The sequence below is a fragment of the Cucurbita moschata genome, unplaced genomic scaffold (genome assembly GCF_002738365.1).
Source record: "Cucurbita moschata cultivar Rifu unplaced genomic scaffold, Cmos_1.0 Cmo_Scf00030, whole genome shotgun sequence".
Taxonomy (NCBI): Eukaryota; Viridiplantae; Streptophyta; class Magnoliopsida; order Cucurbitales; family Cucurbitaceae; genus Cucurbita; species Cucurbita moschata.
The window spans coordinates 922,401-943,139 of record NW_019268546.1 but is presented as its reverse complement, the minus strand read 5'-3'; the positions used below and the strand labels follow the sequence as shown (position 1 = coordinate 943,139).

The window sequence follows — 20,739 nt, the reverse complement described above, 5'->3', positions numbered from 1 at the left end:
TACTAATTTTATTATATTGGTTAATTTTAAATTATTAATGGTAGATACTTTATTGTTATGAAATCAATTTTAAAAATAATTTTAATCAATTAAATTTTAATTTATTTGACCTGAATTTTTAGGATTTTGAGTTTATTTAGCCATCAATCTTAAAAAGTATTTTTAATCAAATAAATTAATTTTTTTTTAATAAATTTTGTTCATAAAATATACATGAAAAATAGATATCGGCCTAAAATGATAATTATGTATTTATTTATATTACGTGAACACTTCTTTTTATAGTTTGATTTTGGTGGTAAGTTATATAAATACAAGATATTACATCCTACAATTCTGATTACGATATATTAATTTTTTTTTTGAATAATTAATAGTTAATTTATCTCAAATAATTCATAAATAAATAATTATGAATATTATTCCACATGAATTAATAATAGTTACAACCTAACTCATTAAATATATATTAATTAATTAATTAATATTTTCATAATTAATTTTATAGCGGATATTTATACTTACTCTATCAAATTAATCCTATCGTATTATTTTGATCATTATTTGATTCTAAATAATTATAATTATTAAAAATGAGTACACGTAATAAATATTAATAAAGAGAGAGGGAGAGAGTATGTACATCAATAAAATTTAAGGTATAGATATACATAAAAAAATGATATATGTGAATAACTGAATGTTCATACCCGAGCTTCTAAACCTTGTTTTCAACAGAGGGATCGATAACCCTTACCCATTATCATTCTTATTATATCTCATTCAAACAATCCCTAAATCATATCTTAAATCCACGCTAAAACACAATAATTATTCACGAATAGAGTTGTCTATGGGGCGGGACGGAGATGGGGAAGTCTTCTCCATTTTCATCCGGACCCTTTGTTTTATTCCCTTTTCCAACCAAATTTCTTTTTCTCATGAATAATTCTATTTTACAATTTTTTTTTTATTAAAAACGGTAAACAAAAATCTAATAGAATATTTTACTAATATGATTTCTACGAAATTAAATTATAATATTATAACATAGTTTTTTTTTTTTAAATTAACCTAGTTTTAAATTACACGTTATAATTATAGTCTTAAAGATTGAATGGGCATAAGTAATAATATTTATAAAAAGTCTTTTAAATTAAAAAGAATTTAAGATATTTTTAAAAGTTTTATTTAAATTTAAAAATATTAATGAAAATTAAAAAGGTATTGGAATATTTTTTAAACAACTTTTTGTAAAAAAAAATATATTAATAATGATAAACGTGTCTTTTTTTAAAAAAATTTAAAGATATTTTTGAAAATTTGAAAGGTATATATATATATATATATATATATTTTTTTTAATTATTATAAAAACAAATAAATTAAAAAAAAAAAAAAAAAAAACAGGTCCCATGGCGTACGGGTCCCATCTAGAAAAACCAACGTGGACCACACCGAAGCAGCACGTGGACCCCAGTGCAAGGGGAGGACAATGGGGGGGGCATGCCCATTGTATGTAATAGGCGTGGACCCCGCCCCTTTTCATCAGTGCTGATTAGTGCTGGTGGGTCCCACCACACCCCTCCTCTGCACCAATCGCATTTTTTCTATTTTTAAATTAATTAACTTGGAGGGCTGTCCCACTTTTTTTTTTTTTTTTTTTTAAGTGCATTTTGGTAGGTTGGTAGGCCCACCTACCCGAGAAGGGTTAAATTATAATTTTAATGCCCAAGTTTTTAATTTTTTTTTTCATGTCTAATAAGTTCGACCAAGTCTTTAATAAACTTAAATTAAAAAAAAAAAATCATAAACATGAACCTCGTCAAAATAAACATGAAATCTAAAATTTAAAGTAACCTCCGTATTTGTTATATTTGTAACTTTTAAATTTTGTGTTCAAATAATTTTCTTTTTTAAAAATAAATGTATCTATTAGATTTCGTAGGACTTTTTTTTTAGAGTTAAAAAACAATATTTATAGTTTAACAAATTTGTATTAAATATGGATTAAATACAAAATTAAAAGATTAAAGTTAACTAAATATTTTTTAAAATTTAAAAATTTATTAGACCTTGAATTAAAATGGTAGTGAAGGTAATGATTTAAAAGTCAATGTAAATATAACTAAATTAGTCTATGAATCAAAATTTGAGAAGTGAAAAAAAAAAAAAAAAAAAAAAAAGAGATGAAGGATTAAAATGTAATTTAACATTATTGATGGGAAAGAAAAGAATCTAAAACTAAAAGGATGATGAGGATGACCTTATCTAGATGGACCCAGAGGATATGGTTGAACGGTCAGATCCAGCAATTGAGGTGGGGCCCACGAAGTTGGAATTTCAGAAAGAGACGTACATAGCAAGCTTCGTGGGGTGCGTCACATGAGAGTCACCCCACACTCTCAACGAACGAGATTCTTAGTGGGCTACGTAAAAAGCCCATCCTCCTCCTTTTCCTATTTATACACACAATTCATTTTTTTAATTAAATTAAAATAATAAACACACAATTTTATATCCCCTAAACGTTTTAACTCTATTCTATTCACATACCCGACCAACTTAAAAGTTATATTTTTTTCGATTTGAATTAAGTAGAACTTTTAAAAATTAAAATTAAGTTCAGTCAATAACATTAAGATCTAGACCCTACTTTTAAAAAAAATTAATATTTAACATTTATAATCAAATGTTAGTGATGTCGTGTGACGGGTAAATATTTGGTATTTAAACGAGGGCGTAAGAAGCATAAATAGAGGAGGGGGAGGGGCCAAAAGTGCAGTAAAAGGGAGAGGACAATGGCAAAAAGGTGATTATGTATGTGGGGTAAGGGGAAGGGGAAGGGGGCCATGGGCTATGCCTATTTGTTGTGCACCATAACATTAATGCCCCACTCCATTTTGTCCACTTTTATATTGCATTTAACCATTCCCCTTTTTCCATTTTTTTCCTTTTTTTTTTAATTTATTTAATCCCCGATACTTTTATTATCGGTGTCCAACTATATTCTCGTTCGTACATAATAAAATTTTATAATATAATTTTTAGCATTAGAAACTTATTTGTTACATTTTTGCCAAAATATAATACTGCAGTCATATATAAAATTTTATAAATATAAACATGGATCATTATACATATTGTATTCTATGTTGGTCGGATTATTAATTTATGGGATTCACACTAAATTAGAATGATTAAGAAAAACACATATAAAATATAAATGGGACATCTTTAACCAAAGTTCCCAAAAACTTAATCCATAAGGTAAGGTACAACCTTTTAAATGGATATGATTGGTGATATATTATTCAATTTTTTTTTAAAAAAAATAAAAGATTAAATAGAGGCAAGGCTATTTTGGTAAATTAGACTACATAATTTGATGTGACTGATGAAAACTGTCTAAGCATAAACATTGGATGCCAACATTAATATAATATTGGCAAAATAATAACAACAAAAATAATTATAAAAAAAAAGGAGGAAGGTGTCTTTTGCAATATAAAAAATCATATTAATTATTAAAAATAATTATTTGTATTTATTTATTTATTTATATAGGACACCACATTTAATACATCATTAAACCATCATAAATACTTTTTTATATTATGTACTTTCAACTCTTATTTATAGCTACCTAATTATACCTATAAATATTATTTTTACCTTTAAAGCTAAAGTCAAATTTTGTTTTCAATTTTTTATTTTTATTTTTAAATTTGCCTAAAAGTTCAATTAATTTTTTTTATGAAAAAAGAAACTCAGAGTAGTGAAATGATGACAAAATTAAATAAAATTATTTAAATCTTTATACTAACCAAATAAATTAAAATTAATTTGATTTATCTTTTTTTTTTATGAAAAAAATTAAGGAAAAAAAAAGGATATTCTCCATTAAGAATTTATTCCCTACAAATTCGTGGCAGGGAATCCCTATATCCATCCAGCAGGTATAATAGGATCAATCTATTTTTAGTACGGAAGGGTAATATAGTAATTTGGTTGCTCATGTTCCACTAGTACCGATACAGCCGGCTGATTTGGATATATTTTGATATTTATAATTACTTATAATGGATAGCCTTTTTATAATTAAATTTTTATATATATATATACAGTCTTCTTTTAATTTAAATTTAATCTAAATAAATAAATTTAAAACTTATCTAAATTTTCACACTTTTTTTTTATCAACTTATGTACTTGTATTAATAGTTAAATGGGCCAAAATTCAAACCACCCTTTTATTTATTTTTATTTATATTAATGATTACAATGGTTTAGCCACTTTTCGTTGGTAGTTCAAAGGCGGTTGCCTCTCCAATACGAAGTGTATAAATATAGAAACTTCTATCATTTACGTTAGAGAATTTATGGAGGAAATTAGGTTTTAAATTTCTCGAAATGACACGAGTATATATCTAAAGGGAATGCACTCCGGCCTAAAAGCATCTATAAAGCGAGACTTATGTAGTCATTAAGTTATTTATTTGGAAAGGTCCAATTTTTTTCTCCTGTAAAGTTGCTAGTACGAGGTGAACTCATATTGACCAGAGCGAGGGAGAAGAAAATGGAGGAGAGATTTGATATGGTTGTGTAGAGCGTGAACATATAGAAAAAGATTGAAGGGACCAGTCCATGACTTAAAGTTTGTAGAATGTTACCTTCTATTCCCAGTATGTTTAATAAAGCCAATGATCTTTCTTCACCTTGTGACAGACTCACCAAAAGTTTATTTAGTCTTCCTAAGCTCAACTTGGGTACTCCGAAATCATTTCGTAGGACCTCCAACCCTTAGATTTCTCTAAAGTTTTTAGGTTTACTGGTTAGTCGTTTCTGTTAGTCTCTTTCATCATCATAACTCTAAACCCTCGAAGGTATCAATCTCAAAGGGTTCATGCTAAGGTTCAACCAACTCTAAGGCACAACTATGGACCCCCTGCGTCTTGTGACAGATTCACAGAAGAAAAAGTTAATTGGCAAACTTCTAATAATTTCTACCGAGCAAAAATCATGTCATAAAATATCATAGGTCAATTTTATAGTTATTCAGACCACTGACAATCGAGTCAAGTTTACGATTAGGGGTTAGTTGGTGAACCCCAATCGACCTCATATAACTGTTAAAATCACATGCATGAATAATAACCATAAGTTTCTATAATACAGTTGTAGACCCCTACAGTTCATGACAAACTCATTACAAGAAAGCTAACGGGTAAACATCCCAGTAGTCCTAAAACCCTTACCTCAACCGATGCCACACTCTTTGCCTTCTATCGCCTTCTTGTCCAATAGAATAGGTTCCGAAAAGAAAAGAAGAGAAAAGAGAGCGAAGTTAATAAGGTAATCCGTGCAATTTTTTACCTATTGATTCAAACCTAAACGAGAAAGAACCAAACTCCTCTTTCCTCGAATTAAATTAGATTACGATAATTTGATACATGTAATTAAGTTAAAATTTAAAAATTTAAAGGGTTATTTTAGTTTAATTAAAAAAGAATTTCATAAAATACAAAGGTTATAAGGTGGGGTTAAGAGCAAAATTGAGTTTATAATATTTATATATTTAGAGGGCGGTGGGCAATAGTGGGTTTGAGAGATGCAAATGTCAAGTTGGGAGATATTGGAAGAAATAGAAGAAGAAGAAGAAGAAGAAGAAGAAGAAGAGAGTAGGACCACTCATCATCCCCATCTTTGACCCAATCCAACGGCTCATCTCTCTCCACATCTGGCCCCCACCCCCTTTGTGGGCCCACTCCCCCCTTCCATTTCCACATTATTATTAATCCCCCCACCCCCCAACTTTCCCTCTTTTCCCATTTTCCACCCCCTTTATATTATCTTATTCCATTTCTTACCCTAACCCCTCTGTTCCCATTTCTTACTCTTCCTCTTCTTCTTCTTCCTCCTCTCTCCGATTCTCTCCTTTTCCCCATGGCCGATATTCAGAAGCAGGAATACAACGACGACGACGACGAAGACTCTCCGGTTACCGATCTCCGGATGAATGATTCCGACTCCTCTCGAATGGACCTTCTTGCCCTTGCTCCCAAGCAGGAGGATCCCGACGACTCCCATGATTCCGACCCCCCGCCATCCCAAATTCAGGTCGTTAACTTCGCGCCGGAGATTGCTAAAACCGTCTCCGTTCTCCCGCCTAAGAGAGCCTCCACCAAGGATCGCCATACCAAGGTCGAGGGCCGCGGCCGGAGGATTCGGATTCCGGCTACCTGTGCGGCGCGTATCTTCCAGTTGACTCGAGAGCTTGGCCACAAGTCTGACGGCGAAACCATACGGTGGCTTCTCGAACGGGCTGAGCCGGCGATCATCGCTGCTACTGGAACTGGTACCATTCCCGCCATCGCTATGTCTGTTAATGGCACTCTCAAAATTCCCACCACCACTTCTTCTAATCAAGATTCTGCCGACCAATCCGCTGGTAAGAAGCGGCGTAAACGTCCTGCTAATAGTGATTACGTCGACGTAAACGATGCCGTTTCCGTCTCAGTCTCCAACGGCGTCGTTCATTCAGGTACCAGTACCACCGCGGCCGTGCAACAGGCTTTACCGCCAGGGTTCGTTCCGGTGTGGGCCATCCCATCGAACGCTATAATTCCCGGGGCGGTTTTCATGGTTCCATCCGTGGCTTGCTCTTCCACCCGTCCTCAGTTGTTTTCATTTCCTGCTCCGGGGGCGCCGCTCGTCAATACGACGGCGCGGCCCATTTCCACCGTCGTATCGAAGGCGGACACATCACACATTCAATCCAGCACCACGAATCAAAGCTCGAGCAGTTCTAGCGCTTCCACCTCGAAGTCAGAATCCGTGATGGCACCGATCTCGAGCTCCACCGTTCCGACGAGCAGCAAAACGACGACGCGGATGCTTAGAGACTTCTCGTTGGAGATATACGATAAGAAAGAGCTTCAATTCATGTCTCGCTCAGCTTCAAAACATTGACAAGAAGGAAAAGAAACACACAAATAGCTATCTCAGTGTAATTCATCCGCCATTGACGAGCCAGAGGAAAGAACAAGAAGATGAAGAAGAAGGAGAAAATTGGAAAAGTAATTGTTTTTTTTTTTTCCGGCAGTGCAGCGGAAGGAAAGGGAAGCACGAGGTAGTCACGTGATAGACGTGAGGATCAAAAAGTAAATGCACGTGTAAGGTGGGGTGGAGAGTTTATTTTTATTTTTATTTTTATTTTAATGAAGGCGCAAAAGTGTGGGGACCACATCAGCAAGGTGGGTCAACACTACGGAAAAGAGAAAAATATTAAAAAATAAAAAAATAAAAAAATAAAAAAAAGAGTGGGGTCCAGCTAGTAGTAGGGTGTGGGGGGACCACCATTTAACCTACTTGTGTCATGTGATGGAGGTGGGAGTGGGCCCGGGGCACTTGATGGGCCCAAAGGTGGCCGAATGGGCCAGAAGGTTGTGGTGGTCCGAGCCAGGTGGATGGGTGGAGGCTGAATCGGCACGTGTTAGAATGTGGGCCAGTGCGGCCTAAGAACCTTTCCTATTGACACGTGGAGAAATCAGATTCGTTTGGTATCAGATGCCTTTTCTGGAAAGCTTAGCTGGTTATTTTAGTTAGAGAGAGAAAGGGGGGTAGATTTGTAAATTCATTCTTTAGCTGAATTCTTGATAATCCATTAATCATTAGTAACGACGTCGTTTTAATATATTCCCTTTTATTTTTCCTTTTTGCATGGTAAGGAGAAAGTATTTTAAAAATTCAAAAATTCATATTTCTATCGATATATTAACATAATACATAATGGTTTAGTTAGGATATATTTAAAATTAATTTTTTTATTATCTTTTATACCTCGATATCTCGTCTTATTTTTATGTTAAATAATCATGTTATTTATTAGAATTAATTCAATTACGTTAAAATTATAAAATGATGATGTACACGTTTTATAAAATGTCTACCCATGTTCAAACCTACTTTAAATATACACGTTTCTAGAGTTACATTTTAATATTTTGTATTCGTTGACTTATGTGCAAAAGTGTAGCATCGATGCTAGCTGACCCTGAAGACTTGTCCATTCTATGGTACCCACATTATGTCACGACACATTGTGTGTCATATACTACTCTCAAACTTACAGTAGCCTATAAAACGTTCAAAACAAATACTATGCCTCCACTGTCGTAGTTTTTGGGCAAATAATTGTGGAAGTCATAGAGGAAAGTCGCAAACGTGATTATTCTTGATTGTGTGTTGTGCACTCATATGCCTCCACTGTCGTAGTTTTTGGGCAAATAATTGTGGAAGTCATAGAGGAAAGTCGCAAACGTGATTATTCTTGATTGTGTGTTGTGCACTCATATGATACGTTTGAAGTTCACAATGGTTTGTGTAGTGCATGACTAGGAATATCTACGGGACGAGGCAAGGATATGGAAGCTTTCTCCGTCCTTGCCTCCTATTTTAATTCTCATTCTTGTAAAATTTATCATTTATTTTTGTAAGAATCGAAGTGGAGATTACTTACTCAAAATTTGGTGGAATCGAATTCCTATACTCAATTTTTCTCAATTTTTATGTTTTTTTTTTAAAATATTAATTTCAAATTATATTTTAAAAGTATAATTTCTATTTCAACTTAAATTCAACCATATTTTATAAGAAAAAATATAATATAATCATAATTATAAAAAAAAATTCAAATTTCAATATTACAATATAATATTCTACACGAAAATAATATTCTACAAGAATCTTTGTTTAAGTTATTTTTCAATAATAAGAAATCTTTAGCCAGTTGAATGCAAGAACCTTTGTAAGTGTCTAAAAATGCAAACCCTTAGTTTACAAATGCTAAAACCTCAAATCAATTTGATTTCACCACAAGAAAACGTAAGACTCGTATTATTTTATCGATGAAATATCTCAAAACAAAAATACTTTCTGTAAGTAAGATTGATTATGTCAAACTTAAATAATTTTAAACATGCAACTTAAACTCAATAGAATTGCAAAGAAACTTAGAGTAGAAATGTGCTTTTTACTTTCTAAGTATGACTTTATATTTCCATGAGACATTCTAATAGTTGTAACTTTCAATCATTTATGACCATAATTAACTAATACGATGTAATCTCAAAGTAAATAAAAATCTTATAATAGATTAAAGAAACACAATAGCTCTAGACTATTATCCGCCTAAAATTTATAACATGAAAGAGCAAATGAATATTTTTTAATGCACCATTATATGATAATTTGAACAATATTTTTTTACCGTTCAAAAAATTAAAATTTTAATTTAACGTAATAAAGACCCGGTTTATGTAATTACTAATAAAGGTGTAAGAGACATGAATAATTTATTCTCACCTAGAAATGAACATGGAATGATGTGTATTACACTAAAATTAAGAATTATTCTTATTCATTACATCATTTTTGGGAACAACAGTGAATTCCATTCTCATCCACTTTGTCCAAATAATTCTCGCCACCAACTTTTTTTTTTTTTTTTTTTTTTTTTAATTCTTTTTCAGTCCAACCTAAATCTGACCTTGATTTTCATGTCAACCCTTAAATAATATCAATAATAGAACATACATTTTTTAATTGTAGTTCAAAAGTAATTTCAATAAACATACGATTATAAATTATTTTTCAATAAAAATCTTCCCTGTATAAATGTAAATCCTAAATTTTTATGAGTATGTAACACTCATGATCAAGAGGTTTGATATTCAAAATTCCCTCTACACATATTAGTGTAGAATCCTTCCAATCGAGCATGATACACATGGACGGTCCATAGATGCAGTTCATCACTGTATTAGTGGAAGGATTCAAAAATCATTAACAAAAAGGAAAACTATACTTCCAAAAAATAGATGTTATTAACATAATTAAATGAAGAAATAAAAAACCATGTATTGGGGGTTATACGCCATTACCAGAAAAGGGAGGAAACGATGGGTGTTGCTCCATTATTTTCCCTTTACAAGTACCTATCAAAATCTTCCATTACTGTAACCTGTAAAGACAGCTTCCCGGGTCATTAGTGGTTGTATTGGAATGCAACCAGAGGCTTTATTTAGATAGTGAGGTTCTCATGAATGCCAAGAAATGAACCAACTATTTTTCCTCCTACGTCTGGGAAGTTTTCATGTCCAGGAAGAGATCTTACTCTCCCTCTTCTATCAACTTCAACAGGGTACTTCAGAAGATGTCCTCTCATCTCTGTTACATCTTCTCCAGCAAATTGTTTCCAGCTTGATTCTCCAATTGTTCTAAGTTTTTTCACGCATTCCAGGCTCTCTGGTTGGTTGAAACAGTCTTCCATAGTTCCCGTATGCTCCGCCCACAACGACATCCGATATCCATAGATCTATAGATCAGGATATTCAGATCCCAGAACAATTCAGAAATGCTGTTCTATGTAAATGAACATGTAATCAATGCTCAACAAATTCTTCCCACAAAATGAACATGTATCTGAACATGATTGCAAAACAAGATGTGGAACTCTCCTGTTTCAAGCATATGTTTTGTAAATTCATAAAAAATGTCTTCCTCAGGGAATTTGAACAACTTTAATTTGGACTCTTTTATGGACTGACCCTAGTTTGTGTTAGGAATAACGACTCTCCACAATGATATGATATTGTCCATTTTGAGCATAAACTCTCATGGCTTTGTTTTTAGGCTTCCCCAAAAGGCCTCATACCAATGGAGATGTATTCCTTAGATATAAACTCATGATCATTCCCTAAATTAGTCAATGTGGGACTCCCTCTCAACAATCCTCAACCGTTTGTACAGTCGAAAAGCTTACAGTTACTAGCATTATTTCAAGAAATTCCAGATTAGGACATTTTAAAGTTAAAACTCACCTGTCCACGAGGACGTGAAACTTTCCTTGCCCACGTATAGTGAGGTTGATAGGCTCCCATAGCAATCTCAGTGTCTCTAGTTCCTTCCATGGACCTCTGGTTGATGTTAGCAGATCCCAAAATCACAAACTCGTCGTCAACTATCATGCCTTTGGAGTGAACGTATACCATAAACCTTCTGCTTTTCCGACTAAGTGCCTGCAGTCAGTTCATTCAATCATTTCTGATTTTAATAAAAAAAACACGCAGAGGGACAAGTTACTGGTACTCTTTCTTTTATTACTTGCTCTTTGCATGGAAACTCTCAAAATAATTTATGGGCTCTTCCTTTATTTTGATGTAAAATTATGGATGACTGATATGCAAGGTTGTTTCCATCATATCTCTCCTTCTTTTCCTACAAGTTCTCTCCCTACAATATACAGCTATTTGTCAAGAACTTAACATAGGAAGAGTGTTCCGCAATGTTGTAAAATTATCAACATATTTATATATATACAAAGGGAAAGTAAATTTTTCGATGATAAATGGAAATTTATAGCAGAAGTTACAGGTAACTTCCATTAAAAGAGCACAAACTTTCCAACAAAAACAAGAATTAAGCTCTAGTTGGATAACTATTTGGTTTTTGGTTTTTGAAAATTAAAAAACCAGATGGTCATCAAACAAGGCCTAAAATATCAACTCAAAACCCAAACTAAAAGTAAAAAATACATATGACTAAAATCAAGTACTGATTTAAGGATATAGGTTACCTGAGGGGTGTTTTCTGCATTAGGACTTTCAGAACACAAAGAATCATTTCCCTCCGTAGCCTCACGATTTCCCAGGCAGAAGAAGTTCAAATAGTCTTGAGGAGAGAATGCATCCTCAAGACCAACCTCCATCAAAGCCTTATAGATGACTTCATACATCATTTGCATCGTTTTTTGCTGAGCAACGCAAGAAAAGATAGAAGTAAATCAGAAGTGTAATTGTCATAGATCAGAACATTTGTTGGCATTTCAATTACAAGGCAAAGTGGACATGGGATGCGAGAATCCCTATCAAGTTTAGCGGGGCCCAAGATGGGATCAGGTCGCCTGCAGGGAGTTAACTCCCCCNTATCCCCATTTAAATTGTTAGATCCGAAGAATCCTTATTTAAAGGAAGCATGCTTACTCACTGATAGCCAATATATGCAAACAGTAATTCATATATTTACTCCACTTCAGAACTCTCTTGAAATCATCATGGGGTCATACAATATTTACTGAGAGCCAATATATGCAAACAGTAATTCATATAGTATCATGCCATTAAATTTAATAATGAAAAATGATGGAATTCATCCTAAGCTACTAGTGAGTTTACCTGCCAAAATAATATCCTCTGAGTGGCAGCAGCAGTTGGAACGCCCTCCGGCCACATGGGAATGAGAATATATGCAGCAAACCTCTCACTTGCTCTGATTTTATCAGCAATCTTTAGTGCAATTTCCATTGGGATCAAATTGTTGGCACCTATAAACATCAGAAACGGGCATGTCAGGTCAATGAACTGCATGACATAGTTAACTCCTTCAAGCAAAGCAAAAAAGTTGGTGCTTGATAGCCAGCCATAGATTTATAGTCCCGAAGTCTCAACACGCTTTCTAAATGACCCTATTGTCACATATTATCAGATACATGCTGGTGCTCCCATAATTTTTTCTCATTTTCTCTTCTAGTCACACAAACTGAACGCTTAGTCAACTTTAAAAAGAAAACTTATGGGTAGTGATGTTTCAGTATTTTTTTGCTTTAAATAGTATAATCCATATACCCAACTTATTAAGCAATCTAAATAAAGAAGATGCTGAATTTTAAGAACTTGCAGAATAACAGACTACAGTTTAATATCATAGGAATGAGATTTTAATGCTGTATTTCATGTGAGCTCTTTTTATTTTTTATTTTAATAATAATTTTTATGGGCTTTACCTAAATCTTTGTTTGAGTTCCAATTGAAGGATGACCCAATAAAATATTGGTTCTCTATATAAATGTAATGTTGGGCAGCTCGGATGGCTTTCACATATGCTGTGTGTATACTCATGTCAATCAGCACATTCTTTCCACATACAAGGTTCTGCGAGTAATATCAGGCAATAAGCATGTTACACAGACGCAAATACAAAATAAATACATGTCAATTTTATATTCAAATTTAAAGAATAAATTATAAAAAATACTCTTAACCTTTATTTAAAAAATATCTCTATTCTTTCATAACTTACAATATTACTCTTTAACGATACCTTTTGAGTAGAAATTTAATAAACTATTAGTCAAGAAGTCAACATGGTGGTGACTTGGAAAGGTGACTTGGAATGATGCAACAGTAATTGAAAAGTTCGTCTAGATTAAGTCTGAAAGAATGATGTTAATTACATCAACTTTTCATCCACCGTTCTAACAGATTTTCTACTTCAAGGACAGTTTTTAAACGTTTATGAAAGGTTAAGAGTACTATTACAACTTTTGAAAGTAGCGAGGTATTTTTGAAACAAAGGCATTGAGGTTCATTTTTTAAATTTAATTTAGACTAAATTCAACCTATCATTAGATTTGATAAAAGTATAGCAAGCATAAATGTCCTTCACCTTGCTGGGGGCATCTTTTGGTTCCTTTGGGAAATCTTTAACAGAACTTGAATCAATTGAGCGAAAAATCTGCAGTATTAGATAACTCATCAAGAAAAATTGCCACAAGGAACATATAGAAATCATTAAGAAGTTTTGTACACCGTTAGTTTCGATTGCCGAACCTTTTATCACCTAGGTAGAGTTCCACATATCCAAGAAGGGATTAAAACCTTACCTGGACATGCCATGATTCAGGGTCATTTTCATTAGTGCAGTAAGATTCCGAAATTCCAATTATGTCGGGAATTCTTTCAATCCGCAGCAAAGCGTCATCATATGATTTCAACTTCTTTATCCCATGAGGTTTTGAAGCCCTCCTCCATCTCTCCTCAAAATTCGTCAAAACATCGTATGCTGCTGGACCCTCAATTTTGCTGTGCAGATCATGCCACGGTTCTCTTGGACAACCAACAGCACTACCCTGTTCAACTGAAAGATTTTGTTACTTCATAAAACCAATTCAAATTTTAACAATCCTAGATTCAATAATATATTGATTTTTTCACTCCTAAAATCAATATAGAAAGGTATTACAGCTTTTAGTCAGCTCTTTTGTCCAACTGATTATTGATTTCATATGTTCAATCTATAGTTATTTTCAGATACTGAAGATGCATGGAGTAAGACAACACATCATATTATTTATTTATTTATAAACGAATGAAAGAGTTAAAAAAAATAATCTCATCACCAAGAGGAGAATTACAAAAGGGTTTTTCAATTGGAAATCTAAGGGAAAAAAAGAGAGACTAGAATCATTAAAAGGGTGTTTATGCTTACACCAATACAAAGTATGAAACAACGTCCGATCCAAAATCAAATATAGAGAAAAATTCCCTGAAAATGCTTCCATTCCTTTCACACAAAAGATACCAAAAGCAGACTATTCATAGCTAACCATAAATTACTTTTCACACCATGGGAAGGGTGGCCCAGAAACAGTGAATCCAAAATATTAAGAATGTTGTTCGGAAGAACCAAAGACCAATCGAAAGCATCTAGCATGAATACCCAATTATGAGAGGCAAAAGACTAGTAACAAAAACGAACGCAAGGGTGTTCTGAGCTAGAAAAACACATCACACAACAAGAAGAGAGGGTGAAATGAGACATTCACCTTTGTAATCAATAGGACAAATTAATTCCTCCATGACTAAGCTCCCACAAAAAAACCTTATTTTCTAGGGATAAACTTCTTTCCAAATCGCCGAGTAAAGGTTTGAACGAGGAACGGTAGCAGGAACTTGGAAGAATCAAGAGACCAACTCCAAGAGTCATTTTCTCGCCAAATAATTACGAGGTTAAGAATTTGGAAAAGATTAGACCATTCAATCACCTCCAAATCATTAGGATGGTGATGAAGACTAAAATCCCACGCAGCATTTGAAGTGTTCCAAGCTTGTACAACCGTAATCTTAGGTTGAGTAGTTAACGCAAAAGTCTTGGAAAAGCCTCTGCAATAATCCCGTAGTTCAACCAAGAATCCTTCCAAAAAAAAATGTGTAAAGGTCATTTCCAAGGCATCTGTGAACATAGCTAGCAACCAGCTCAACGGTGTAACAAACGAAGCGCCAAGGAGCTTTATAAGAACCTCGGAGAATCTATCCTGGCCATATACAAGCTCTGCCAATGGTAGCATTTTGGTAGCATTTACCAAAACAAAGATATTGCGCCAAAGAGCATCTCCCTCATTCAAAAATCTTCAAATCTATTTAGTCAAAAGATCTAACTACCTAAGCTGAAAATTGCCAATGCCTAGACCTCCCAAGAGTTGAGGTAGGTAGTTTTCTCCCAATTTATATCGTGCATACCACCCTCTCCAATAGACCCTTCCTAAAAAGAAGTCTCTGTTGTAGTATTAACTTCAGTTGGGAGACATTTGTATAATCCCTTATTGTTATCTAGTATCAAAGATTCTCTAGGGATTTATTTAAATTTTCTGATCTAGGGATTAATTCGGGTTTACTATTACCTAGTAATTAAGGATTTATTTAGATTTATTGTTACCAATAACTGGATTTAACAAGTCTTTCTTAAAAGACAAGTAACTCACTGAAAATTAATACATGAAAAACTGATCTAGGATTCTTATATCCTAGTGCAAGATTGACTGGTTTGACCAACTAGAAAAACAGACAAGAACAACTTAGGAGAAATCAATCGTCTAAAAGATTTTCCTGCTGCATTCATCTTCAATAGCTCTACAATTTGCTTTCAATTCATGTACTCTGTTTCAATTCTAGATATGGGATTGATTTTGTTACATTGTTTAGGAGGAAATCCAATGACAATAACCGATGAAGATACTTTCACACCCTTTATACTATTACAATTCAGTGCCATATAGTTGTAGTAATTCTAATAGACAGTACAGCACAATTTTCCAAAGGATTTGGAGCCTCAATTCTTCGGGTTCCTTTTTCATGCAAATCTTATGTCTGTATCTTGGTTTTTGAGATCCCTAGAGATTCCCTTTAATTTTCCCAAGAATCTAGAAGGCCAAAATTGGCAGCTTGCCCTACTGCTATAATATTAGTTGAGTCCAGTGCTTCTCTTCATTTTGAGGGACATTCTTTTATTCTAGATTCTTTTGTAATTACGTTCATTAACGATGCCAATTTCATGTTTACGGTAGCCTTTTGATTTGTTCAAATTTTTCTCCTTTGTGGTGTTTTCATCTCATGTACTACAATCTAATGAAAGCCTTGTTTCTTCGTTGAATGAAAACGCAAAAGAAAAACAATCTAGAAGAAGATGAAACTAACATGCCCTTAAGAATATACTTGGGTTAGCAAAAAAGGGCGCATATACTTGGGGTATTTAAATTTTTGGCACATATTAACCTTTTCCTCCTGCATCATATTTCCACAGAATATGAGTGTAGCAGACAAGTGAGACAGAAAACAGATTACCGTGTATGTAGGATTGTGGTAATCATCCTTGTGTACTGTTTGAAGTGTCCGAAATATGGGATGTGATGGAGTATCATACCGGCCGTCGCATAAATCAAGTCCTCCAACAAAAGCTATGATTTTTCTTCTATTATTTCCACCATCAGCATCCACAATTACTGTTTTCTGATGGTGGGTATAAATAGTTCCAACTTCCTGATTATTGAGAAAGATGAGCAAGAATTAGCAAAAGGAAATATTTCCACACCAATCAGAAAAGAGAGAAGAGACAATTGAACATCCTCCAAAGTTCGCAATATGATAATGAATTGAGGAGTTTCCTAATTTATCCAAAAGAGTGGCTTTCTTTACTCCCCCTGACGTTGCTGTTCGCGGTTACATCAAAGACGATATAAATTAACAAAGACATTCCAAATGATATATACTGATCATAAGGACGAGTTCAAGATTTTTTTTTTTTTTAAATAATTAAATAGATTTATGAGCTTAATTCTCAAAATAAAAATACAAATGGACATGAAAAATACATGCAATCTAATAGTTAAAGAATGAGTTTGATAGCAAGTACAAGTACAACAATGGTCACAAGATAGCTGAAACCAGAATGCTCAAACTTATAGCGTCCAATAAGGCAGTACAAGAATAAAATGATGGGAGGATTCTAATACCCGAAGATGAAAAAAAAAGTGTAGAAGTAATTTTCAAAATAGAAGATTGTCAACTATTCATTAGACTAAACATATCATCACTGTTTCTAGCACAATATCTTTCTTCTTTTGATATTTATATTTAAGTCATCAAAGGAAAAGATGGATTAAAAAAATAAAATAATCAGGGAAGCTGAACCGATTAGGTCTTTCAAATTGTTATTTATTGCCCAGAAAAAGACCATTTGACCGCTTCAACAATCCAGCCATGATACTGATACAAACTTCTTCATTGCGTAGTAGAGGGTTATTCTCTTTATATTGCAATCAAGATCGTATGGTTCCTTAATTATGTTGTAAGGCCTCCAATTACACAAACTAACTCCAAAAGGGGTTACAAGGTAAATCAGCTGCAGTTAGTTGGTTAGTGGGATTAGGAGGTTTGTACAGGTTTGATTTGCCAATTTTCTTGGCATAATCATGTTGAAAAACAACAAAAGTCCGACAGGAGATAGAAGTGATTAGTTAAGACTAAACTTTTAGCCATCTGGTCATTGAAGTAATCTCATTTCTTACCCCAAACTTTAAAAAAAAAAAAAAAAAGGAAGGAAGAAGAAGGAGAAAAGACTAACCTTTTGCTTAACCCAACTATGTCGTTTTCCAGCCATGCGAGGACAAAGTATCACTTGAACGGAGGAGTGTTTGAAAAACCTGCGAGTTTCTTCATCATGGGTTTGCATGAAACCATCCTGCAAGAATTAACATGTATTCTCAGCAGGGTATGATAATAGATTCTTCAAAACCACTTCAATGTAAACTGAAAATCCTTGATTACAAATCGAAACCTCTTAGCTCTATCTTAGACTATTGCGATCCAATAAAGGTAGCTTGTAACTACATGCATATTCTAACAGTTGAACTGAAACGATCGTAGAATATGAACATCTAGTGAAGGACAGCTTCTAACTTAAAGGATGTTTGGAAAAGGCAACTATGAGAAGCAGGAAATATAAAAGGAATACAGAGCAGGGAGCACAACTTACAGTTTTGTAACCCAAAATGCTCCTAGAAGTGGGATCGTCCCAAACAAGAAGCAGAACTCTCACTCCCTCCTGGGACTTGGACCTCAGGAGATCTCCAAGGGTACACTCTGTCCCATAGCCAGTATCTCGAACTAGTTTCACTTTGTGCCACACTGACCACCCCGTTATGTAAATTAACCTGCGAGCCTGACGTACGGAATCAAAGATGTCATGCCAACATTTCCCATGTACATAGTACATACCATTATCAAGCATCAAATTTGGAAGGTGACCGTCTGGAACATGAGCATCTTGATAAAGAGTAACAGCTCCACCCTTTCTGAGGGGGAAATATGTATCAGGAACTCCCTGATAATCAGGACCAGCTCCCACTCCATGATGATAAGTACTGAGCCTCTCCATTGGGGTATATTGAATAGAAAAGTTCAGTGCAGCTCCAGGTTTACATGGCTTCCCATTATTTAGGATTGGGAAGGTTCCCTCAACTATAGACCCTGAATATATTTGTTCTGCAGGAATTGCTACAGTTCCTATTAGCTGTGAACCAACAACATCACTGTCTTTAACGAAAAAAAGTACTTCAGCAACATAATGTGCAACGGGAACATAGAAATGTTGCCTCCATACAGGGTTTTCATTGTTGCTTATAACAAAAGTCCTCCCAATTATTGCATTTGCTACAGATATCGATACATAAGGATCACTAGTGATCTTATGACTCACGCGTCCTTCAATTTTGCCAGGTAATTTAGCAAACATATCCCCCAAGGTTTTGTGAAACATGTCCATATTTGGAAGATTTCTGGCCTCATTAATCCATATTTCTAAGTTTCCATGCAACAGCAAGACTTTCAATGATGCTTTACTGTGCAACGGAACAATCTGCAAGTTCTGATTATGTTGAGACCCACCAAATGAGCTTGAATGGGAAAACAAAGGTTGCTTGGATGCAGTCAATTGATCGGAATTCCCCACATCGAAACTAGAAAAGGATGAATTGGGAAAGCCATAAAATCGATCGCGCCGATCATATCTCATGCTTTGAGGAGAATTCGCCAATAAAGAAGCTGAAGGTTGTGCAGGTACAGGTGCAGCAGCAGGTGCAGGAGGTGAAGCAGGAGCATTTGGTTGATGATCAGACAAATGTACATTGCACAAAAGGTCATCAATAGGCAGGTGAGCAGAAGAGCCTGAATCAGTGTTATCAATCCTGTAGTGACTAGAGAAGCTATTTACTCGTGAAGGGGGTGGTCGGTATTGAGTTTCTGGTGAAGGGTATGCGATAGATTCTTGATACCGATATGGGGATGTACCATGTTGGAAATTGCTATGATAATGAATGGATGGCCTAGCACCACTATTAGGCGATGAGGCATCAGGGTAAGGATAAGGGTAAGATACAAGACCAGAATACGAAGGTGGATGTTGAATATACTCTATTAACCCAGAATGGGATGGGTGTGGGGGATACGCATACGGAGCGACATGTGAAGGACTATAGGGGTAAGGGTAAAGAGGACGACCATATGGATCGAAACTTGGATGTGCATAATGAGGATGTAGATATTGAGAAGGTGGATATTGAGAAGCAGGTGGGTATTGACGGGGAGCCGAACAAGGGTATGCATATGGATTGTGGTACGGATACGATGGCGAAGAACCGTAGTTGTCCATAATGGAAAGTTATAAATTCATAAACAACACAGAGCAGACCCTGTTACAGTTCGTTCGAGAAGATGAACATTAACATAACAAAATAGAAATGATCAGACAGTATGATTCCAAATCAAACACGAAATTTGCTTCCGATTGGATTCAACACAGAAAAAGAAATCAAAAGAGAACGAACGAATGAAATACGTAATTACAAAATAGCAGAAGTGGGTTATGATCTTAGGGCGGGAGAATGAACACGTTTGGGACAAATTGGATCCTGAAAACGGAAAGATATTACCGAAAACGGGAAACAAAAACAATCTGAAAAGAGAATGTTCGTCAAAGAAAAGCGGTGTGAAGTGAGAAAATTACCTTAGTGGGGGATTGATTACGCAAGAAGAAAAGGAGTGAATGATCGTTGAAACTTGGAAACAGGGGAAGGAAAAATTGAGGAAGAAATCATTGGGATCTGGATTTGAAAATAAACCATGGAATTTGGTTTGAGCTTTGTGTTCTCTTCCATTTTCCTTCATCTGATTGAAAAGCGCGCGAGAATGAATTACTGGTTCGTCCAAGTGGAAAGATTTTGTTGGTAATCCAAACAGTCTTTTTTTTTTTTTTTTTTTTTTTTTTTCTCTTTTTTTCCTTTTTTTTATTATTATTTTTATTTATTTTGTATTTAATGTTTTAACGGCCGGAATTGGATTAGGTTGAATTAATGAATTTTGTAGATCAATCTAAAATTTTGGATTAATTAAGTGGGTAATTTGAGCCATGCAAATGACTTTATAATTGGGTTGGGTTAATTAAGTGGGTAATTTGAGCCATGCAAATGAGTTTATAATTGGGTTGGGTTAAGTATTATATTTATTTATGAAATAGTTACCCTAATAATTAAAACCTTATAAAATTTAAATATAAAAAAAAAAATTT

General features: G+C 34.3%; 2 protein-coding genes across 4 annotated transcripts; one reads left to right on the top strand and one right to left on the bottom strand.

Annotated features, from left to right (window-relative positions):
- The first annotated feature begins 5,852 nt into the window (after positions 1 to 5,852).
- Positions 5,853 to 7,716, top strand: LOC111464552 (transcription factor TCP9). The gene has a single exon (XM_023108797.1). It carries the CDS (start codon positions 5,947 to 5,949, stop codon positions 6,970 to 6,972), a length of 1,026 nt encoding a protein of 341 aa, XP_022964565.1. The 5' UTR covers positions 5,853 to 5,946; the 3' UTR covers positions 6,973 to 7,716.
- Positions 7,717 to 9,922: 2,206 nt separating this feature from the next.
- Positions 9,923 to 20,338, bottom strand: LOC111464180 (phospholipase D gamma 1-like). 3 transcript variants are annotated; one of them, XM_023108264.1, is made up of 11 exons: positions 20,179 to 20,338; positions 18,151 to 20,083; positions 17,740 to 17,856; positions 16,461 to 16,655; positions 13,724 to 13,969; positions 13,507 to 13,575; positions 12,845 to 12,992; positions 12,237 to 12,385; positions 11,639 to 11,815; positions 10,884 to 11,081; positions 9,923 to 10,378 (listed from the first exon to the last, which is right to left on the bottom strand). In XM_023108264.1, the coding sequence occupies exons 2-11, from the start codon at positions 19,822 to 19,824 to the stop codon at positions 10,085 to 10,087; spliced, it is 3,267 nt and encodes a 1,088-aa protein (XP_022964032.1). In that variant the 5' UTR covers positions 19,825 to 20,083; positions 20,179 to 20,338; the 3' UTR covers positions 9,923 to 10,084. The 3 variants fall into 3 exon arrangements, with proteins under 3 accessions (XP_022964032.1, XP_022964033.1, XP_022964034.1); XM_023108265.1 differs by having other exon boundaries at positions 18,151 to 19,864; XM_023108266.1 differs by having other exon boundaries at positions 10,167 to 10,425; positions 18,151 to 20,338.
- Positions 20,339 to 20,739: the final 401 nt, after the last annotated feature.